Source organism: Coregonus clupeaformis, chromosome 18 (assembly GCF_020615455.1).
Source record: "Coregonus clupeaformis isolate EN_2021a chromosome 18, ASM2061545v1, whole genome shotgun sequence".
Lineage (NCBI taxonomy): Eukaryota > Metazoa > Chordata > Actinopteri > Salmoniformes > Salmonidae > Coregonus > Coregonus clupeaformis.
Window position 1 is genome coordinate 40110579 of NC_059209.1, and position 20882 is coordinate 40131460.

General features: G+C 46.2%; 1 protein-coding gene across 2 annotated transcripts in view; it reads right to left on the minus strand.

Annotated features, from left to right (window-relative positions):
* The window catches only part of LOC121581908 (syntaxin-binding protein 1-like), a 45076-nt gene extending 29501 nt beyond the window's left edge, over positions 1-15575 (minus strand). For both annotated transcript variants that reach the window (XM_045226865.1, XM_045226864.1), the window contains exons 1-8: positions 15447-15575; positions 11540-11589; positions 4099-4180; positions 3553-3629; positions 3260-3338; positions 2904-3007; positions 1589-1737; positions 1029-1113 (exon numbers count right to left, since the gene is read on the minus strand). In XM_045226865.1, coding sequence (XP_045082800.1) covers positions 1029-1113; positions 1589-1737; positions 2904-3007; positions 3260-3338; positions 3553-3629; positions 4099-4180; positions 11540-11589; positions 15447-15483 — 663 coding nt within the window. In that variant the 5' untranslated portion in view covers positions 15484-15575. The remainder of the gene's footprint in view (positions 1-1028; positions 1114-1588; positions 1738-2903; positions 3008-3259; positions 3339-3552; positions 3630-4098; positions 4181-11539; positions 11590-15446) is intronic.
* Between the last annotated feature and the right edge of the window lie 5307 nt (positions 15576-20882).

Below are 20882 nucleotides of genomic sequence, written 5' to 3' on the forward strand. Positions count from 1 at the left end.
CGTTTGACCCAAGTTAAACAATTTAAAGGCAATGCTACCAAATACTAATTGAGTGTATATAGACTTCTGACCCACTGGGAATGTGATGAAAGAAATAAAAACTGAAATAAATCATTCTCTCTACTATTATTCTGACATTTCACATTCTCAAAATAAAGTGGTGATCCTAACTGACCTAAGACAGGGAATTTTTACTAGGATTAAATGTCATGAATTGTGAAAAACTGAATTTAAATGTATTTGGCTGAGGTGTATGCAAACTTCCGACTTCAACTATATGCCATTTAGCAGATGCTTTAAATCCAAAGCGACTTACAGTCATGTGTGCATCCATCTTACATATGGATGGCCCCGGGAATCGAACCCACAACCCTGGCATTGCAAACGCCATGCTCTACCAACTGAGCCATACAACTGCTCCATGTGCCAACGTATGTGTGTGTTTACATTATGATTCGACTACACTGCTACAGTTTCATACATAACCTCCAAAATGTTACAACAACCATAGATTCAACTATTCCATTATTTTGCCTGTGCGTGCTACATTGGTTTTACGTAATGACGTGTTTCAATGTAACCTAAAGGACAAAACCCACCGTGCCGGCGAAAGCGTAAAACCAGCTGGTGACTTTCCTATCGCCTCTGACCTGAACATCGGACGTAATTTCCCTGTTCATTTCCTAACAATTCTATATATTGAATGGCCACCGTTTGTTGACACCCAGCAGGTGATCTCTAACACACTGTGGCCACCTGATGCTTTTAGCCGTTCACCGGCTCAGTGTGTTTTGTAAGGTCCTTTCTTGCCCCAGTGAAATCATTATGGTTGGTTCGTTGACTGCAGGGTCGGGGTCAATTCCATTTAAATTCTAGTCAATTCAGGGAGTACACTGAAATTCCAATGCCAATTCTCTCCTTTTCAATGAGGAAAATGTGGAATTGGGTTTACTATCTGAATTGACTGGAAATTAAATGGAATTGACTCCAACCCTGGTTGTCTGCTCTCCTCTCCTCTCCTGCCTCACCTCTCCCATGGTGGGGTCATCTGCCTTGTAGCCATCCAGCTTGTCCTGCAGGAGCTGAGCCAGAGTGGCACAGTCTTTGTAGTCCCTGAGTCAAGACAAGTAGACAACAGATAGGCTCTTAGCTTTCCAACAGACATCAGTCTATACAGGCTGTTAACACCATAGGCGTTAACAGCCGTGTATCAGGGCAATAGAAAGCCTAGTTATTGATAGTGCTTCCTCCCTCTCTCTCTCTCTCTCTCTCTCTCTCTCTCTCTCTCTCTCTCTCTCTCTCTCTCTCTCTCTCTCTCTCTCTCTCTCTCTCTCTCTCTCTCTCTCTCTCTCTCTCTCTCTCTCTCTCTCTCTCTCTCTCTCTCTCTCTCTCTCTCTCTCTCTCTCTCTCTCTCTCTCTCTCACCCTCTCTCTCTCTCTCTCTCTCTCTCTCTCTCTCTCTCTCTCTCTGTCTCACCCTCTCTCTCTCGCTCTCTCTCTCTCTCTGTCTCACCCTCTCTCTCTCTCTCTCTGTCTCACCCTCTCTCTCTCTCTCTCTGTCTCACCCTCTCGCTCTCTCTCTGTCTCACCCTCTGTATCTGACGCCAGGGTATTCCTTCAGGGTGTTGCAGAGAGTAGCGATCTGCTCAGCACAACGCTCCAACATGTTGTGCTTGATGTCAGCCTTGTAGGGGCTGTAGAAATCCTGGAAGGCATCAGTCTTGTCCAGGGAAAACACCTAGACACACAGACATAAGACAGATATAAGAGGGAATACCCCTACATACACACAAAGAAATAATACATCAATCCAATGTATTTTATTAGGCTATTTTTACGTCGATAGTTGTCACGAAGTGCTTTACAGTTGCCCGGCCTAGACCCAAATATTCTGGTCACTTCCTAGGTTTTCCAGAAATCCTGTTTGGAATATTCCTGTAATCAGGATGGAATAAGTAAGAAATCCATGAATCCTCCAACCGGGAATTTTGCAACCCTATCCAGTGGGCATGCAGGGCCGGGCGCGCAGGAGGCACTGTAGCAGTGTGTGAGATTGTGTGTAAGTCAAACAGTGTGTGTGTGGGGGAGATAATATCATACTCTTTCATTACACTGAGTGCTGCCCAAATGACTGACAACACAGTCCAGTGCTGTAGGAGCAGATGGGACATCTTTCATTATTTCCTCCAGTACTTTCTCTTCCGTAGGAGGGATTTCCCAAATGCACCATGATGACATTATTTCCAATCTGAAACTTCCTATTTCTGCTCTGACATACCTCCCTCCATCCCTTTCCATTTCCTCTACTACCATAACGTGTGCCAGTCAGGCAAACTCTCTCTTTCCCCACGCACCACCACCACTATCACTGGCAACTCCACACGGTTGAGCCCATCTGTTGATCGTCTCATCCCTCTGGTGTGCAAACAACTTCCCCTTGTCACACAACTCTCCTTCACCTCCCATCAGCCAATGAGGTGAGGGATTAGAGGCGGGCTAGAAGGGAGGGAGGCAGGACGACGTGGCCTCCCCATACCCCACTTCCACCACCACCCCACCACCCCCCTCCTGTAGGATTAATTCTAGAGGAAAACAGAACAGCAGAGGATTGGAGACACAGCAAAGCCATGGCCTGGCTAAAGCCGCTCTGCTCTGGAACATTCCATCAGGAGAAAGAGGAGTGGAGAGGAGAGGAGACAACCCCAGCTCATTCAGCAATCCCTCCTCCACTCCACTCCTCCACTCCTCCCCTACTCTTCCCTTATTCCTCCCCCTCTCCCACTTCCTCCTCTGTCTCCCCTCCTGTTTGTCCGTGTCTCTCCATGTCTCTCTCTCCCTCTCCCTCTCCCTCTCTCTCTCTCCAGACAGACAGACAGACAGACAGAAGGGCAGACAAGTTCTGACCTGAGACTCATAGGGCAGAAAGGCGATGTGGATCTCAGTCAAGGTCTTCATGGCTTTGGACGCGCGGGATTTCGTCAACAAATTAAACAATGAATCCGGGATTGCTGTGAGGGAGGGGGAGTGACAAAAAAGATACATTAAAAGATTAAAGAAAAAAGGAAATAGAATAGAAATCAATATACTCTACTGCATAAGGTTGACATTGAGTGTTGGTATGGTGTCAAAGAGTTGCCTGCCGTTCCATCTGCTAGTCCGTTCCCAGTACTCCAGTAGGCCTCAGACTGCTCCATACTCTAATTCACATATACAGTAGGCGATGGGATGCAGTCGTCCCATGTCTCTCTAAAATTACTCACTGTCAGTGAAGAAGACGTGAGCTCCTCTGTATCTGGGCGACCGCGGGTCTCTGAAGTCATCTATGAGTGCCTCCACAGTCTAGGGAGGAGAAGGAACGGTCGGCAACATCATTAGAATATTACCAAAGAAAGCAAAATGGTTGTGGTCGTGTGTGGCTCAGGTGGTAGAGCATGGCACTTCCAACTCCAGAGCTGTGGGTTTCATATTACACTGGAGCCACCCATATGTAAATGTATGAATGTACTAGAGTAAGAGGCTTTGGATAAAAGCGTCTACTAAATGTCTCTCATACCTCATCATTGGGAGTTATGAGGTAGATGGCCTCCATACTAGGGAGAGGCTCCCGCTTCTTGCCGATGTCTTCAACAACTGGACAGGAGAGGACAGAAAAGCACAGTCATTAAGTTAGCCAATTAAAGGTGCTATACCTAGAATGTATCCCCTATGTGGAAGCTAGCTGAATTGCAACAGCACTAGGCTGCATTCAAAACAAATCTCCCCCCTCCCCCACATCCAGTTTCTCTGCAACATGGCGGAGACTCGCGCTTGAGCCTTTTACTTTCTGTTTTGGTCCACCAGCTTCAAACAGCTGTAAAAACAATATTTGTTGTTATTGAAAATATATTTCACAGTGATTTAGATGGTAGAATAATTCCCTACACTATTCAGTGCTTGTTTTCTCACATAAACTGAAATTGAGTGAACAGTGTAGGGAATTATTGTACCATCTAAATCCCTGTGAAATATATTTTCAATAACAAAGTCAAATAGGCAAAGTGATGCTGATCAGTAAGCTTGTGTGCGTGCGTGTGTGTGACGTTGACAGAGTGGTACTCACTGGTGATGCCCTCTGACATGATATCTGTCATCTTACAGCAAGATGACATCATCCTCATGCTCAGCTTGTCTACAACCAGCACCTGGGGGAGGGCAGGGAGGACACGGGTCAGAGGTCACAGTGCGTCAAGGGGTATATCCCAAGACCCATAGGGCTCTAGTCAAAAGTAATACACTATATAGGGAATAGGGTGCCATTTGGGCGCAGACCAGCACTATCACGTACTGTCAGAGAGTCATTTATAACCAAGACACAGTCATTCATAACCAAGACACAGTCATTCATAACCAAGACACAGTCATTTATAACCAAGACACAGTCATTCATAACCAAGACACAGTCATTTATAACCAAGACACAGTCATTCATAACCAAGACACAGTCATTAATAACCAAGACACAGTCATTCATAACCAAGACACTGTCATGTATAACCAAGACACAGTCATTCATAACCAAGACACAGTCATTCATAACCAAGACACTGTCATGTATAACCAAGACACAGTCATTCATAACCAAGACACAGTAATTCATAACCAAGACACAGTCATTCATAAGCAAGACACAGTCATTCATAAGGAAGACAAAGTCATTCATAACCAAGACACAGTCATTAATAAGCAAGACACAGTCATTAATAAGCAAGACACAGTCATTCATAAGCAAGACACAGTCATTAATAACCAAGACACAGTCATTCATAACCAAGACACAGTCATTTATAACCAAGACACAGTCATTCATAACCAAGACACAGTCATTAATAAGCAAGACACAGTCATTCATAAGCAAGACACAGTCATTAATAACCAAGACACAGTCATTTATAACCAAGACACAGTCATTCATAACCAAGACACAGTCATTTATAACCAAGACAGTCATTCATAACCAAGACACAGTCATTAATGACCAAGACACAGTCATTTATAACCAAGACACTGTCATTCATAACCAAGACACAGTCATTTATAACCAAGACACAGTCATTCATAACCAAGACACGGTCATTTATAACCAAGACACAGTCATTCATAACCAAGACACAGTCATTCATAAGCAAGACACAGTAATTAATATCCAAGACACAGTCATTTATAACCATTGACATACGGTGCCTTCAGAAATTATTCAATATATACCGAACAAAAATATAATTGCAACATGTAAAGTGTTGGTCCCATGTTTCATGAGCTGAAATAAAAGATCCCAGAAATTGTCCATATGCACAAAAAGCTTAATTATCTCAAATGTTGAGCACAGATTTGTTTGCATCCCTGTTAGTGAGCATTTCTCCTTTGCCAAGATAATCCATCCACCTGACAGGTGTGGCATATCAAGAAGCTGATGAAACAGCATGATCATTACACAGGTGCACCTTGTGCTTGTTATGATTTAACTGGATAGAACCCAAATGCAGACAAGTACACCAAGCCAGAGAAGTTTTAACAGGTTTATTATAATGTTCAATAGTCCAGGTTTCCAATAAATGGGGAAGAGCAAGTCCAGGTTACAGGGAGGGTCCAGATCCAGGTCAGGGCAGGTGTGGTACCGTAATGTCCTAGTGTCCGTGGTGAGTCCAAAGGAGAGGCCCGATAGTGGAGAGCAGGATGGTGGTGGCAGGAGTCAGGTTCCAAATATATGGTTGTCTTGACTATGATCTGACGATGAGTGGAAAGTTTGACCGGGTCTTAAAGGCTGAGGTGATTATGGTGAATGAGCTGCAGCTGGAACCCTGACTCCCGCACACCAGACTTCACTCCTGCAATCAAGGACAGACAGAGGGAAGGGGGAGAGCAGAGAGAGAGCTACCTAGCAGCAGTAGGCCTAACAGTACCCCCCCCTCTACGGACGCCACCTGGCGGCCGACAGGGTTTATCAGGATGTAACCTATGAAACTCACGAACCAGAGCAGGATCCACAATGAAGCTCCTGGGCACCCAGGAACGTTCCTCAGGACCATAACCCTCCCAATCCACCAGGTACTGGAAACCCACGACCCCGGCGGCGAACATCCAGAAGTCGCCGGACAGTGTAGACCGGACCCCCACCCACGATCTTGGGCGGAGGAGGGGGGACGAGAGGGCGGGCACAAAGGGCTAACCGACACAGGCTTAATCTGGGAAACATGAAAGGTGGAATGAACCCGTAGGGAGGCAGGAAGCTGTAGCTTAACCGCGCAGGGGTTAACAATAGACAGTATCTTGAACGGTCCTATAAAACGAGGCGCCATCTTCTTCGACTCCACCTTCAATGGAAGGTCCCGTGACTTCAGCCATACCTCTTGACCAGGAGAGTAACCGGGAGCCTGGGACCGGTGACGGTTGGCTTGCCTCTGCATGTACGCCGAAGCTCGGGACAGAGCTACCCTGGCCTTCCTCCAGACCTTGCAGCAGCGGCGCATGTGGGACTGCACCGAGGGTACCGCAAGTTCCCTCTCTTGGGAAGGGAACAGGGGAGGTTGATAACCCAGAGCACACAGAAAAGGAGACAAACCAGAGGAAGCGTTAGTCAAGGTGTTATGAGCATATTCCACCCAGGGGAGCATGGAGCTCCATGACCCAGGGTTAGACCCAGTGACACAGCGAAGTGCGGTCTCCATCTCCTGGTTCGCTCTCTCGGCTTGCCCGTTGGTCTGGGGGTGATATCCAGAGGACAGGCTGGATGTAATGCCCAAAGCTTTACAGAAAGCTTTCCACACCTGGGAGACAAACTGGGGACCCCTGTCAGAGACAATATCCGTGGGTAGACCATGAGAGCGGAACACATGTTCAACCAAAATATCAGCCGTCTCTCTGGCAGTGGGCAGTTTAGGTAGGGCCAAAAAATGAGCGAACTTAGAAAAACGATCAATCACCGTAAGAATGACAGTCTTACCAGATGAGGGGGAAGTCCAGTGACAAAATCCATAGCGATATGCGACCAGGGCCGGCTGGGTATAGGTAGAGGTCGTAGATGACCAGCGCTGGCCTGGGTGGAGTTTTTACTTCGTGCACATACCGTACAAGCAGCAATGAAGGCTCGAGTGTCCGCCTCCATCGTGGCCCACCAGAACTTCCGTCGCACAAAGTCAAGGGTCCGCGAAACTCCAGGGTGACAGGTAAGGGGAGACGAGTGAGCCCACTGAAGTACCTGGGAGCGAGCAGACTCAGGGACAAACATCCGGTTAGGAGGACCCCTCCCAGGGTCAGCTTGATGATGTTGAGCCTGTCTAACAATCCCCTCGATGTCACATGTGATGACTGCAATACTGCAGGTAGGAGGCAAAATGGGTTCAGGGTTACTACCAGTATCAACAGCCGAATGAACACGAGACAGGGCGTCAGGCTTGACGTTGCGTGACCCAGGACGGTAAGACAGAGAAAAATTGAATCTCCCAAAAAATAGTGCCCACCTGGCTTGACGGGGGTTGAGCTGCTTCGCTGACTGGAGGTAAGCCAGATTCTTATGATCCGTCCAAACGATGAAGGGTTGTTCCGCCCCCCCTCCAACCAATGTCGCCACTCCTCGAGAGCCAGCTTAACGGCGAGCAGTTCACGATTTCCAACATCATAATTCCTCTCTGCCTGAGAAAGTTTCCTTGAGAGAAAAGCACAGGGATGCAGTTTGTTATCTTCAGGAGAACGTTGTGACAACACTGCACCTACCCCAGTGTCGGATGCATCCACCTCCACGACAAACTGGCGGTCGGGGTCCGGCTGCATCAGAATGGGAGCCGAGGCGAAGCGATGTTTCAGTTCTTCGAACGCTGATTCGGCCCCTTCATTCCAAGTGAACGGTCGTGAGATGGAGGTGAGAGCGGTGAGTGGCGCCGCAATGCGGCTGTAGTCCTTGATGAACCTCCTATAGAAGTTCGCAAACCCCAGGAATCGTTGAAGTTGTTTGCGGGTAGAGGGAGCTGGCCAGTCCGTGACAGCAGAGATCTTAGCTGGGTCCATCCGCAGCTCCCCCTGAGCTATGATGTAACCCAAAAAAGAGGTCTCAGACACATGAAATTCACATTTCTCCATCTTCACAAACAGTTTGTTCTCCAACAACCTTTGCAACACCTGGCGCACATGCAGTTCATGTTCCTGGGAGGACTCTGAGAAAATCAAGATATCATCCAGATAGACAAAAACAAACCGATTCAACATGTCCCGAAGGACATCATTGACTAGTGCCTGAAAAACAGCAGGGGCATTAGACAACCCAAAAGGCATAACCCGATACTCAAAATGTCCCAAGGGTGTGTTGAAGGCAGTCTTCCATTCATCACCCTTACGAATGCGCACCAGGTGATACGCATTTCGTAGATCCAGTTTCGTAAAGATGGTAGCACCATGAAGGAGGGGAAAAGCAGAATTAATCAAAGGCAGAGAATACTTGTTCTTAATGGTGATGTTGTTAAGTCCACGGTAATCAATACAGGGTCTGAGGGTCTTATCCTTCTTAGCAACAAAAAAGAATCCCGCTCCTACAGGTGACGAGGAAGGACGCATAATACCTGCCGCCAAGGAGTCCCGAATGTAGTTCTCCATAGCCTCCGTCTCCGGCCGGGAGAGATTGTACAGGCGACTGCTGGGGAGCGGGGCTCCTGGCTGGAGGTCAATGGCGCAGTCGTAAGGCCGGTGAGGAGGAAGAGAAGTAGCTCTGTGTTTGCAGAAAACGGATGCCAGGTCATGATACACGTCAGGAACAGCAGAAAGATCCATGGACTCCAGTGGAGGTTGAGGCACAGTACTGGCAGGAGTCTGAGCAGAACACAAACAATTCACATGACAAAATGTGCTCCATGAAACAATGCTACCTGTCACCCAATCAATGTGTGGATTGTGTTTTATGAGCCAGGGGATACCAAGGACCAGGGGAGTCTGTGGGCAGTCGATAATATGGAATTGAATGTTCTCCTGATGATTTCCCGACACTCTAAGACAAACAGGAACAGTCTGATGGGTAATGCGGGTCAACAATTGTCCATTTAGACCCTTAGCCTGCAGCGGACAGTCCATAGGAACAGTCTCCAAATCCATTTGTTGAGCCCACTCTCTATCCAAAAAGCTTTCGTCGGCACCAGAGTCAATCAGCGCACTAACAGAGAAATTCTGGGACTGCCACTGGAGGGATGCCTGGAGCAGAATGCGGGGAGAAGAGGAAGAATCCGCTGCTCGGCTCACCAAAACTTCTCCCATAAATGATGAGCCGGCCCTTTTCCCCGGACGAACTGGGCAGGAAGGAACGAAATGACCAGCTTCTCCACAATACAGGCAGACCCGAGCCTGAATACGACGTGCACGCTCCTCTGAGGACAACCGTGCACGACCCACCTCCATGGCTTCGGGTTCAGTGCTCCTCGTATCGACTCGGGAAGACACGGCTCTCTCCGTAGGGACGATGCAGGGAGGAGTTTGTTGATGACAGACAGGTTGCTTGGAACTAACACTCCTCTCCCGGCGGCTCCCGAATCCGATTATCCAACCTGATAGTGAGTGAAATAAGATTATCCAGCGTAGGCGATTCATCATATGACACCAATTCATCTTTTAAAGTCTCAGACAAAGCATTGATGAACACTCCTTGTAATGCCTCGTCATTCCAACCACTCACTGCTGCTAAAGTCCGAAACTCCACTGCCATCTCCGCCACACTACGAGCCCCCTGCCGAAGAGAAAACAACCGTTTCGCAGCCTCCTTGCCTCGTACGGGGTGGTCAAAACCTTCCTCATCTCCGTGGTGAAGGCCACGTAAGCGTTGCAAATGTCCGACTGACTCTCCCAGACCGCGGATCCCCAGGCACGAGCGGAACCGCTAGTAGAGTTGATAAGGTAGGCAATACGGGCTCTTTCTGAGGCGTAGGTGAGGGGCTGTTGTTCAAACACTAACGAGCATTGAGTCAAAAAATCGCCACAGGTTCCCATGTTCCCGTCATAGCGCTCTGGAGCAGGAACAAAAGGCTCTCTGATCTGGGCTGAAGGGGTAGTAAGGGCAGACACTTGATTGGTGAGTAATTGAACCTGATTAAGCAGCACCTGACTGTCCTCAGCAATCGTCTTAAACAGGGTATCATGTTGGCCAAGTAGAATGCCCTGATTGGCTATGGCAGTCCAAATTTGAGTGCACTCTGGGGTGGTATCCGAGCTACTGTCTGCTGGGTTCATGTTGGTCAGATCATACTGTTATGATTTAACTGGATAGAACCCAAATGCAGACAAGTACACCAAGCCAGAGAAGTTTTAACAGGTTTATTATAATGTTCAATAGTCCAGGTTTCCAATAAATGGGGAAGAGCAAGTCCAGGTTACAGGGAGGGTCCAGATCCAGGTCAGGGCAGGTGTGGTACCGTAATGTCCTAGTGTCCGTGGTGAGTCCAAAGGAGAGGCCCGATAGTGGAGAGCAGGATGGTGGTGGCAGGAGTCAGGTTCCAAATATATGGTTGTCTTGACTATGATCTGACGATGAGTGGAAAGTTTGACCGGGTCTTAAAGGCTGAGGTGATTATGGTGAATGAGCTGCAGCTGGAACCCTGACTCCCGCACACCAGACTTCACTCCTGCAATCAAGGACAGACAGAGGGAAGGGGGAGAGCAGAGAGAGAGCTACCTAGCAGCAGTAGGCCTAACAGTGCTGGGGACAATAGAAGGCCATTTTAAACATTTTAATTTATTTTATTTTACCTTTATTTAACTAGGCAAGTCAGTTAAGAACAAATTCTTAATTACAATGACGGCCTACACCGGCCAAACCCGGACGACACTGGGCCAATTGTGCGCCGCCCTATGGGACTCCCAATCACGGCCGGTTGAGATACAGCCTGGAATCGAACCAGGGGGTCTGTAGTGACGCCTCAAGCACTGAGATCTGAGCCTTAGACCGCTGCGCCACTCGGGAGCAGTTTTGTCACACAACACAATACCACATATGTCTCAAGTTTTGAGGGAGCGTGCAAATGGCATCCTGACTGCAGGAATGTCCACCAGAGCTTTTGCTAGAGAATTTCATGTTATTTTCTCTACCATAAGCCGCCTCCAACATCGTTTTAGAGAATGTGGCAGTACGTCCAACCGGCCTCACAACCCCAGACCATGTGTAACCATGCCAGCCCAGGACCTCCACATCCGGCTTCTTCACCTGCGGGATAGTATGAAGGGGTGCTGAGGCGTATTTCTGTCTGTAATAAAGCCCTTTTGTGCGGAAAAACTAATTCTGATTGGCTGGGCCTGGCTCCCCACTGGGTGGGCCTGGCTCCCAAGTGGGTAGGCCTATGCCCTCCCAGGCCCACCCATGGATCCACCCTTGCCCAGTCATGTGAAACCCATAGATTAGGGCCTAATTTATTTATTTCAATTGACTGATTTCCTTATATAAACTTCAACGCAGTAAAATCTTTGAAATTGTTGCATGTTGCGTTTATATTTTTGTTCAGTATACTTTCTGAAGGCACTGTAAAAGCTGCCCATACCTTCCATTCTCCTTTCTTGTGTACCTTCTTGATGACATCATTCATAATCTCTGTAAAGGGAGAAATCATTGATTAGCACACACTTCAGTTTGCACATTAAACTTTCCTGTGATAAAAGCGTTGTAGGCTGTTTGCCCCTTGTCATATACAGTAAAGTCTCGCGAGGCCGTCCTTCCAAAATCTCATCTCACTGACTCGACTATTGGAACAACATTAGCAAAGCCTGGGAATCTAAGCATAATGTCTCAGATGAAAGAATGCATGTCAGATATTTTGGTCTAGTGAATTCTTAGTTTAAGGGGGTGACAGATGGTGTTAGCAATGAGGGCATAGCCATAGTTGGCATTTAATGGGCTCCTCTGAGGGGTGTGAAGCAGGCATGTCATACAGTGTAACACTTGAATTCAATCTGTGAGGAGTTTTGGAACCTGGCGCCCCTTGGAACCATCTGGAAGACTGTTGATGCATCCCAAATGGAACCCTATTCCCTTTAAACTGTGCTACTCTTGACCAGGACCTAGGGAATAGGGTGCCATTTGGGACACAGATCTCAGCTAACAGCAAACGTTCCCACAACTTTAGAGAACATTCCCTTAAGAGTCTGATTAGGTCATTATCTAATGTTTTCATAGGTATGTTCCAGTGATGTTTCCAAGAGACCATTCCCTAAATGTCAAACAGAACTTACCCCGAATGTGGTTACCATGTCTCAGAATGTTCCGGATTAATGTACTAGACATGTTTCATTGGAACATTGCAAGAATATTCCAGTGTCCAGTTTTCTGAGGGTTAATGTTTTAGATGTGTTTCATTGGAACATTGCAAGAATATTCGTGTCCAGTTTTCTGAGGGTTATGGGAATATTCCACCAACATCACACCAAATATACACAGAACATGCTTGCCATGTTCTCAGACTATAAGATATTAAAGCTGCACTAATGCAAAAATCGCTGCGCCATTTCCTGGTTGCTAAAATTCTAATAGTTCGCCTAATTTCAGTTTATGTGACAAAACAAGCATGCATAGTGTAGAGAATCATTGTACCATCTAAACCGCTGTGAAATATATTTTCCATAACCAAAAATATTATATTTTCAGCTGTTTTAACCTGGGGTACAAATCTGAAAGTAAAAGACGCAAAACCGAAACTTAAGAGCAGGAAGCATAGAAATAGCCCACATAGAACAGATCTACCGCTTCTTAGACTTGCATTTACAGTTTTTCTCAATTGTTTACATACTAAAACTGTCCCATGAGGCACAATGACCCAAACCTGTAACTCATTTAGCAGAACCAGACACCAAATCTGACCCAAAGCTGTAACTCATTTTGCAGAACCAGACACCAAATCTGACCCAAACCTGTAACTCATTTAGCAGAACCAGACACCAAATCTGACCCAAACCTGTAACTCATTTAGCAGAACCAGACACCAAATCTGACCAAAAGCTGTAACTCATTTTGCAGAACCAGACACCAAATCTGACCCAAACCTGTAACTCATTTAGCAGAACCAGACACCAAATTTGACCCAAACCTGTAACTCATTTAGCAGAACCAGAACAAGGGAAGACCAAGAACAAGGAGAGTAATCTCTGATGAAATTTGGGCGACTGTGGTGGACCATGTGGTCAACCATGGTTTGACCTTGAGAGAGGCTGGGCAGAAAGCGCACCGTAGCATCCATCATCCAGATGTTCCAAAATGAGAATAGGTATGTACTGCAGACATTGGACCTATCTACTACTTTTACTACTTGACAGTAGTACAACATAAAGCAGTACAACCCATATGGGTAACATCACAAAAGATGTCTCCCCTAACATTGTTAGCTGGGCCTGTGTTTGAACAAATGCTTCATCCTATCATGTAGGCTATGCCACCCAGATGCCAGTCCCTGGGATGCCAGTCTGTGGTAAAATCACATTTTATTTGTCACATGCTTCAAAAACAACAGGTGTAGACTAACAGTACCGAGTCGATGTGCAGGGGTACGAGGTAATTTAGGTAAATATGTACATATAGGTAGAGGTAGGGGTAAAGTGACTAGGAAACAGGATAGATAATACACAGTAGCAGCAGCGTATGTGATGAGTCAAAAAAGTTTGTGCAAAAATGTTCAATGCAGATAGTCCGGGTAGCTATTGGTTAACTATTTAACTAACTATTTAGCAGTCTTATGGCTTGGGGTTAGAAGCTGTTCAGTGTCCTGTTGGTTGCAGACTTGGTGCATCGGTACCGCTTGCCGTGTGGTAGCAGAGAGCAGTCTATGACTTGGGTCACTGGAGTCTTGGACAATTTTTAGGGCCTTCGTTTGATACCGCCTGGTATAGAGGTCCTGGATGGCAGGGAGCTCTGCCCCAGTGATGTACTGGGCCATACGCATTACCCCCTGTAACGCCTTGCGGTCAGATGCCAAGCAGTTGCCATACCAAGCGGTGATGCAGCCAGTCAAGATGCTCTCAATGGTGCAGCTGTATAACTTTTTGACGATCTGAGGGCCCATGCCAAATCTTTTCAGCCTCCTAAGGGGCAAGAGCCTTCGTCACGATTGTGTTAGTGTGTGTGGACCATGTTAATTCCTTAGTGATGTGGACACTGAAGAACTTGAAGCTCTCGACCCTCTCCACTACAGCCCCGTCGATGTGGATGGGGGCGTGCTCGGCCATCCGTTTCCTGTAGTCCATGATCAGCTCCTTTGTCTTACTGACGTTGGGGGTGGTATGAGCTTCAAATATATAATTAAAAAGCTGGCCTATCTATCTACTGGAGTGAGTCAGTGAGAGGGACACGCAGCAATCACAAGGCTTAATCTCTTCCAATCCTCTTACGCCACAGGCTGCTATTTCTGGGGTCTTTCTGTCCCACTGGATGTGGCGTAACAACGCCCATGACAATATATCCTACAAACCGAAAGCTTATCAAGAAACAGAAATAGGCCTATGTTTCATTGGAGCTAGGAACACAAGCATTTCTCTACACCCGCAATAACATCTGCTAAATATGTGTATGCGACCAATAAAATGTGATTTGATTTCGATTTGATTTTCAAACAATGCTGTTTTGAACATTGGTTGGTGGTTATAGAGGCAACTTGTCTGTCTATCATTGAATTAATTCACTATCCAATTAACCAACTGGTTTAGCTAGGGGGAATTGCCCCAATGCCCCATGAAAGAGTCAGTCAGCAACAACACAAACTCACAAGCAGCTTTGGGAAGGGAGATAATGTCTGCCCTATTCCCTGTATAATGCACTACTTTTGATGAGGGCCAATATGGGCCCATAGGGCTCTGGTCAAGTGCACTATATAGGGAATAGGGTGCCATTTGGGATGCAACCACTAAACTTCTCCTGTCTGTCTGAGCCAGACAACCGCAACTATTGTGTCTCAGAAGGTTAACAGAAGAGCCAAGACCGCCAACCTACCAGTAACCTACTGGCAGACAGGAGAAAACAAGCTGTGGGTCAATCTGTCTCACAGTGGATCCTTGCAGAGATATCATAGACTTTTGATACATTCTTTGCATTGGTGTCTCAATTGACTTTTCAATTATTGTGCTATCCAATAGAGAAATATAAGAAATGGAACCACCAGATGAAATAGGAAAGATAGGAGAACTGAGAGCGCGGTGGTGCAATCGTATCAGATGCTAGGCGCACTGGATTTTACTTTCAATAGGTCTACTTCTCGAGAAGTTTTTGGCAAAATAATGTATTTAAATTATGTTTGATATACAAATTAGATATCAATAAAATAATAATTAAAACAAATTAAAATAGCCTAAATTACTTTTTTTTTAGAATAGGCTACTGTCAAAAATAAAATAGCCTACACACAGTACACAGTGCCTAGCCTACATAACGGTGATGGTTGATCCTTAAATACAAATAAATATTCTTACTTTCTCCCACAATTGCTTTTAGTCCGAGCGGTGCCATGGTGATGCCTCTGTCGTGGACGCGTCTCTAAATCCCCCTCTCTCTCTCTCCCTTAACCCGACCCGACCTCAGCTAATACAGCGATGTAGCCTGCTGCAGACCTCCCTCCGTTCTTATTGCATTGACAGTAGACCTAATCCCTTCCACGCCCCCGCCTTATCTGTAGGCTACTGTACAACCATGCCGATTTCGGCTGTCATACAATACTACCTAATGATAATATAGCCTAACTTTTAAATTGACACAAATCTGTTTGGCTTTCTGCAGAGTATTATTTATCAAGTTAAAGTTATTGTATTTTACATTAGGGTAAGAATAAAGTAACCTTTTTAGGCAAATGACTTCAGATTTTAATTTTGTTGTGGCACAAGCCTAATAAAAAAAAATATAAAACCTTTAAATTATATATTTTCAGCGCAAGTGCAATATATAATTCAATCGGCCTACAAACTCACTCATACATTGGCTACATTATCAAAATACCGAGAGATGTCCACAGGGGGGCAGTAATGTCTAAGTAAACATAGGCATAGGTCTCATTTTGTGCGCGTGCCATTCAAGCAAGTATGGGCACAGATTATCCATTATATTGACCAGATACTCAAAAGGCCGCTCTAACAATGAAAATAAATGTATTAAAAAATGGAAAGCAGTCGGAAGGAGGCAGGATCAGGTGGGACCATTCTAGTTAATGAGAGGGCAGATCCTCGTGTGAAGAACAGGAACAACAACGATATAGTGTTTTTTTCTCAAAGTTGCCGGGATTTCACGTGTCCTACTTATATCAGTACACTCGTAACAATCTAAGCATTACGAAACGTATATTTGATCAAATAAGCCTCACGTAGCAAATAACCCATTACATTTTTTGTTGACCAAATTCGACACTCTGATTGACCTCCATACAAAAACCCCTCACTTGGTGAGCGGGGAAAAAAATAAAAAACGCCACCTGCTGGAGAAGACAGATTTGGGGCTCTCCTTTCGCCTTTTTTTTGTCATTTAGCAGATTTACAGGAGCAATTAGGGTTAAGTGCCTTGGACATCGACAGATTTTTCACCTAGTCGACTCGGGGATTAGAACCAGCGACCTTTCGGTTACTGGCACAACGCTCTTAACCACTAAGCTACCTGCCGCCCCGCTATCTTCCTCTCTGGTATGGGTAACCAAAGATGTTCTAATTTATTATATTGACAAGATAGTCAAGTGACCGCTCTAACAATATAAATATGTCCTCAAAGATGGAAGGCAGGCGAGATCAGGTGGGACCATACTAGCCAATGAGAGGGCAGATACACGCGTGAACAACGGGCCATAGAGATAGATAGAGGACTCATCTTTGTATCTGTGCCATTATATTGCCTGTGACAGCATGGGCAGCGCCATTGAGGCTATCGCCACTTTAAAGTAGTCGATTTTCTTCTTCATTGGCTGATTGCACCCAACTCATAGGAATCCCCACCCAATTGACTACTTTAAAATGGCAATGCCCGTGCTAAAACAGGTTATATCCATGGTGAGTCCTCTATCTATCTCTATGAAAACAGGCACAACTCCGATATACAGTTGTGTTTTTCAAAGTTGCCAAAATGCCACGTGCATCTACTTAAATCAGTGCATTCGTAACAACCTAACCATTAGAGGGAATTACAAACAGCTAGCTAGTCGTAGCTAGCTTCAGGGCAACATTGTTGCAAAGGAGGTACGATGAAAGTGTACAAATGGCGCTAAATTCAGACCTTCATCTCCTGAATACAAACCAAGTAATCTGGAAGCCAGTGGAGTGTGCGGAGGAGCGGGGTGACGTGAGAGAACTTGGGACGGTTGAACACCAGACGGGCTGCAGCATTCTGGATGAGTTGTAGGGGTTTAATGGCACAGGCAGGGAGCCCAGCCAACAGCGAGTTGCAGTAATCCAGACGGGAGATGACAAGTGCCTGGATTAGGACCTGTGCCGCTTCCTGTGTAAGGCAGGGTCGTACTCTCCGAATGTTGTAGAGCATGAACCTACAGGATCGGGTCACCGCCTTGATGTTAGCGGAGAACGACAGGGTGTTGTCCAGGGTCACGCCAAGGCTCTTTGCACTCTGGGAGGAGGACACAACGGAGTTGTCAACCGTGATGGCGAGATCATGGAACGGGCAGTCCTTCACTGGGAGGAAGAGCAGCTCCGTCTTGCCGAGGTTCAGCTTGAGGTGGTGATCCGTCATCCACACTGATATGTCTGCCAGACATGCAGAGATGCGATTCGCCACCTGGTTATCAGAGGGGGGAAAGGAGAAGATTAGTTGTGTGTCGTCTGCGTAGCAATGATAGGAGAGGCCATGTGAGGATATGACAGAGCCAAGTGACTTGGTGTATAGCGAGAATAGGAGAGGGCCTAGAACTGAGCCCTGGGGGACACCAGTGGTGAGAGCACGTGGTGCGGAGACAGATTCTCGCCACGCCACTTGGTAGGAGCGACCTGTCAGGTAGGACGCAATCCAAGAGTGAGCCGCGCCGGAGATGCCCAACTCGGAGAGGGTGGAGAGGAGGATCTGATGGTTCACAGTATCAAAGGCAGCAGACAGGTCTAGAAGGACAAGAGCAGAGGAGAGAGAGAGTTAGCTTTAGCAGTGCGGAGAGCCTCTGTGACACAGAGAAGAGCAGTCTCAGTTGAATGACCAGTCTTGAAACCTGACTGTTTTGGATCAAGAAGGTCATTCTGAGAGAGATAGCAAGAGAGTTGGCTAAAGACGGCACGCTCAAGAGTTTTGGAGAGAAAAGAAAGAATGGATACTGGTCTGTAGTTGTTGACATCGGAGGGATCGAGTGTAGTTTTTTTTAGAAGGGGTGCAACTCTCGCTCTCTTGAAGACAGAAGGGACATAGCCAGCGGTCAAGGATGAGTTGATGAGCGAGGTGAGGTAGGGGAGAAGGTCACCGGAGATGGTCTGGAGAAGAGAGGAGGGGATAGGGTCAAGCGGGCAGGTTGTTGGGCGGCCGGCCGTCACAAGTCGCAAGATTTCATCTGGAGAGAGAGGGGAGAAAGAAGTCAAAGCATAGGGTAGGGCAGTGTGAGCAGGACCAGCAGTGTCATTTGACTTAACAAACGAGGATCGGATGTCGTCAACCTTCTTTTCAAAATGGTTGACGAAGTAAGTCATCCACAGAGAGGGGGGGGGATTCAGCAGGGAGGAGAAGGTGGCAAAGAGCTTCCTAGGGTTAGAGGCAGATGCTTGGAATTTAGAGTGGTAGAAAGTGGCTTTAGCAGCAGAAACAGAGGAAGAAAATGTAGAGAGGAGGGAGTGAAAAGATGCCATGTCCGCAGGGAGTCTACTTTTCCTCCATTTCCTCTCGGCTGCCCGGAGCCCTGTTCTGTGAGCTCGCAATGAGTCATCAAGCCACGGAGCAGGAGGGGAGGACCGAGCCGGCCGGGAAGATAGGGGACATAGAGAGTCAAAGGTTGCAGAAAGGGATTCTATTCTGTGAGGGCCTATGTTCCGAACCCGCTACGGTGCTTTAGGTGCCAAGGATTCGGACATGTTGCAGCAGTGTGTAGAAGGGAGATCCCATGATGTGAGAAATGTGCAGGAGGGCATAGTCAGAGGGAGTGTACAGTTGGGATAGAGAAAGCGCTGTGTGTCAACTGTGGGGGTGCCCATGCAGATGGAGATCCGAAGTCCCTGTGAGAGAGAGACAGGTTGAGTTCGAGTGGGGCAGAAAGTTTCCTATGCTGAGGCAGTGATGAGAGTAGAGGATAGCCCAAGGGTGAGTGATTCGACTGGGAGCCCCCCAGTGAGAAAGTCACACGAAGAAGAAGAAGAACCTATCCATTATGGAACTTCTATTTGATCAAATACGCCTCACGTTGAAAATTAGCAATTCCATTTTTTGTTGACAAATTTGACACTCATAGACCTCCATACAAAAATACCTCAATTATTTTTGTGAACAGATTTTGGGCGGAGTAAAACCTCTCCCTTCGCCTCTTCCTCTCTAGGGTAACTGCATAGGTGTAGTGTCTGAAAGTGGGCGTTGTGAAATACAGTGGGGAAAAAAAGTATTTAGTCAGCCACCAATTGTGCAAGTTCTCCCACTTAAAAAGATGAGAGAGGCCTGTAATTTTCATCATAGGTACACGTCAACTATGACAGACAAAATGAGGAAAAAAAATCCAGAAAATCACATTGTAGGATTTTTTATGAATTTATTTGCAAATTATGGTGGAAAATAAGTATTTGGTTACCTACAAACAAGCAAGATTTCTGGCTCTCACAGACCTGTAACTTCTTCTTTAAGAGGCAATTAAGATACATCATATAGGCCTACAAACACAATATTGGTTACAATGGATAGCAAAAACACAATCACAGGAATGGCTTCAGATCAAACTCGTGTTGAGACTGAAGGGAGCGAGGGTCTTTAGTTCTCCTAACCTGCCATGTTAATGATCCTTTAATTTAACCTAGCTGGTTAGGAGAATGATGTTATGGTGAGGAAAATAGTTAGGCTTAGCTAAAATGCTACAATGATGCAGCAAGCAGGCACGCAAAACGGTATTGAGTGACAACCAATCTGCCCAATTAGCTGTTAGGTTTCCATACACCCACTTCGTGTTGATCCTCCCACTTATTTCGCAACGCACACTTTCAGACACACTCCACCTATGCAGTTACACATGACTCCCATTCAAGGGCTCTGTTGAAAAATATTGAAGATCTGAATAGTAGGCACATCTTATCTGAATAAATCAAAATAATTTTACTCATAAACTACAGTGTTTTGTGTTCGCTTATATTTGTCATATTTCAAGTATGTAGGCTATTATACGCATGTGTGAATTGTAAATGTGTTTTTTTTTTGTATATCCCAGCTCCACTAATTGCTGCGTTCAAAACAACTGGGAACTCGGAAAACACTTTTGTAAGAGACTCGGCATAATCGAATCCGCCCATTATCAACGCCGGCCCTGGTGCGAGTAGGGTTAAGTGCATTGCTCAAGGGCACATCGACAGATTGTTCACCTTGTCGGCTCGGGGATTCGAACTACCGACCTTTTGGTTACTGGCCCAATCTAACCGCTAAGCTAAATTTGGTGTAATTTCTACTGTAGCATAATAGCTAAGCACAGTAGTTTGGTTTATAGTTCAAAAACAGTTTAATTTCATTCAAGTACTTTACATATGGTAAAACTATTATGTAAAATATTTAGGCTACCTCTTCCAGCTAAAAGTTTTGGAATAGGCGCGAGGCAAAGGTAAACAAATCATAGCGCAATCTCTTGACGCCCCTTGGTAGTAGCGAATTGGCCTCATCAGTCATAGCTCTGTCGAAACCATACCTTCGACATGCCTAAAGAAATCAGACTGAGGGAGTTTGATTAAGTGCACTAGGCTATTTCCCGCGACGTGAACGGG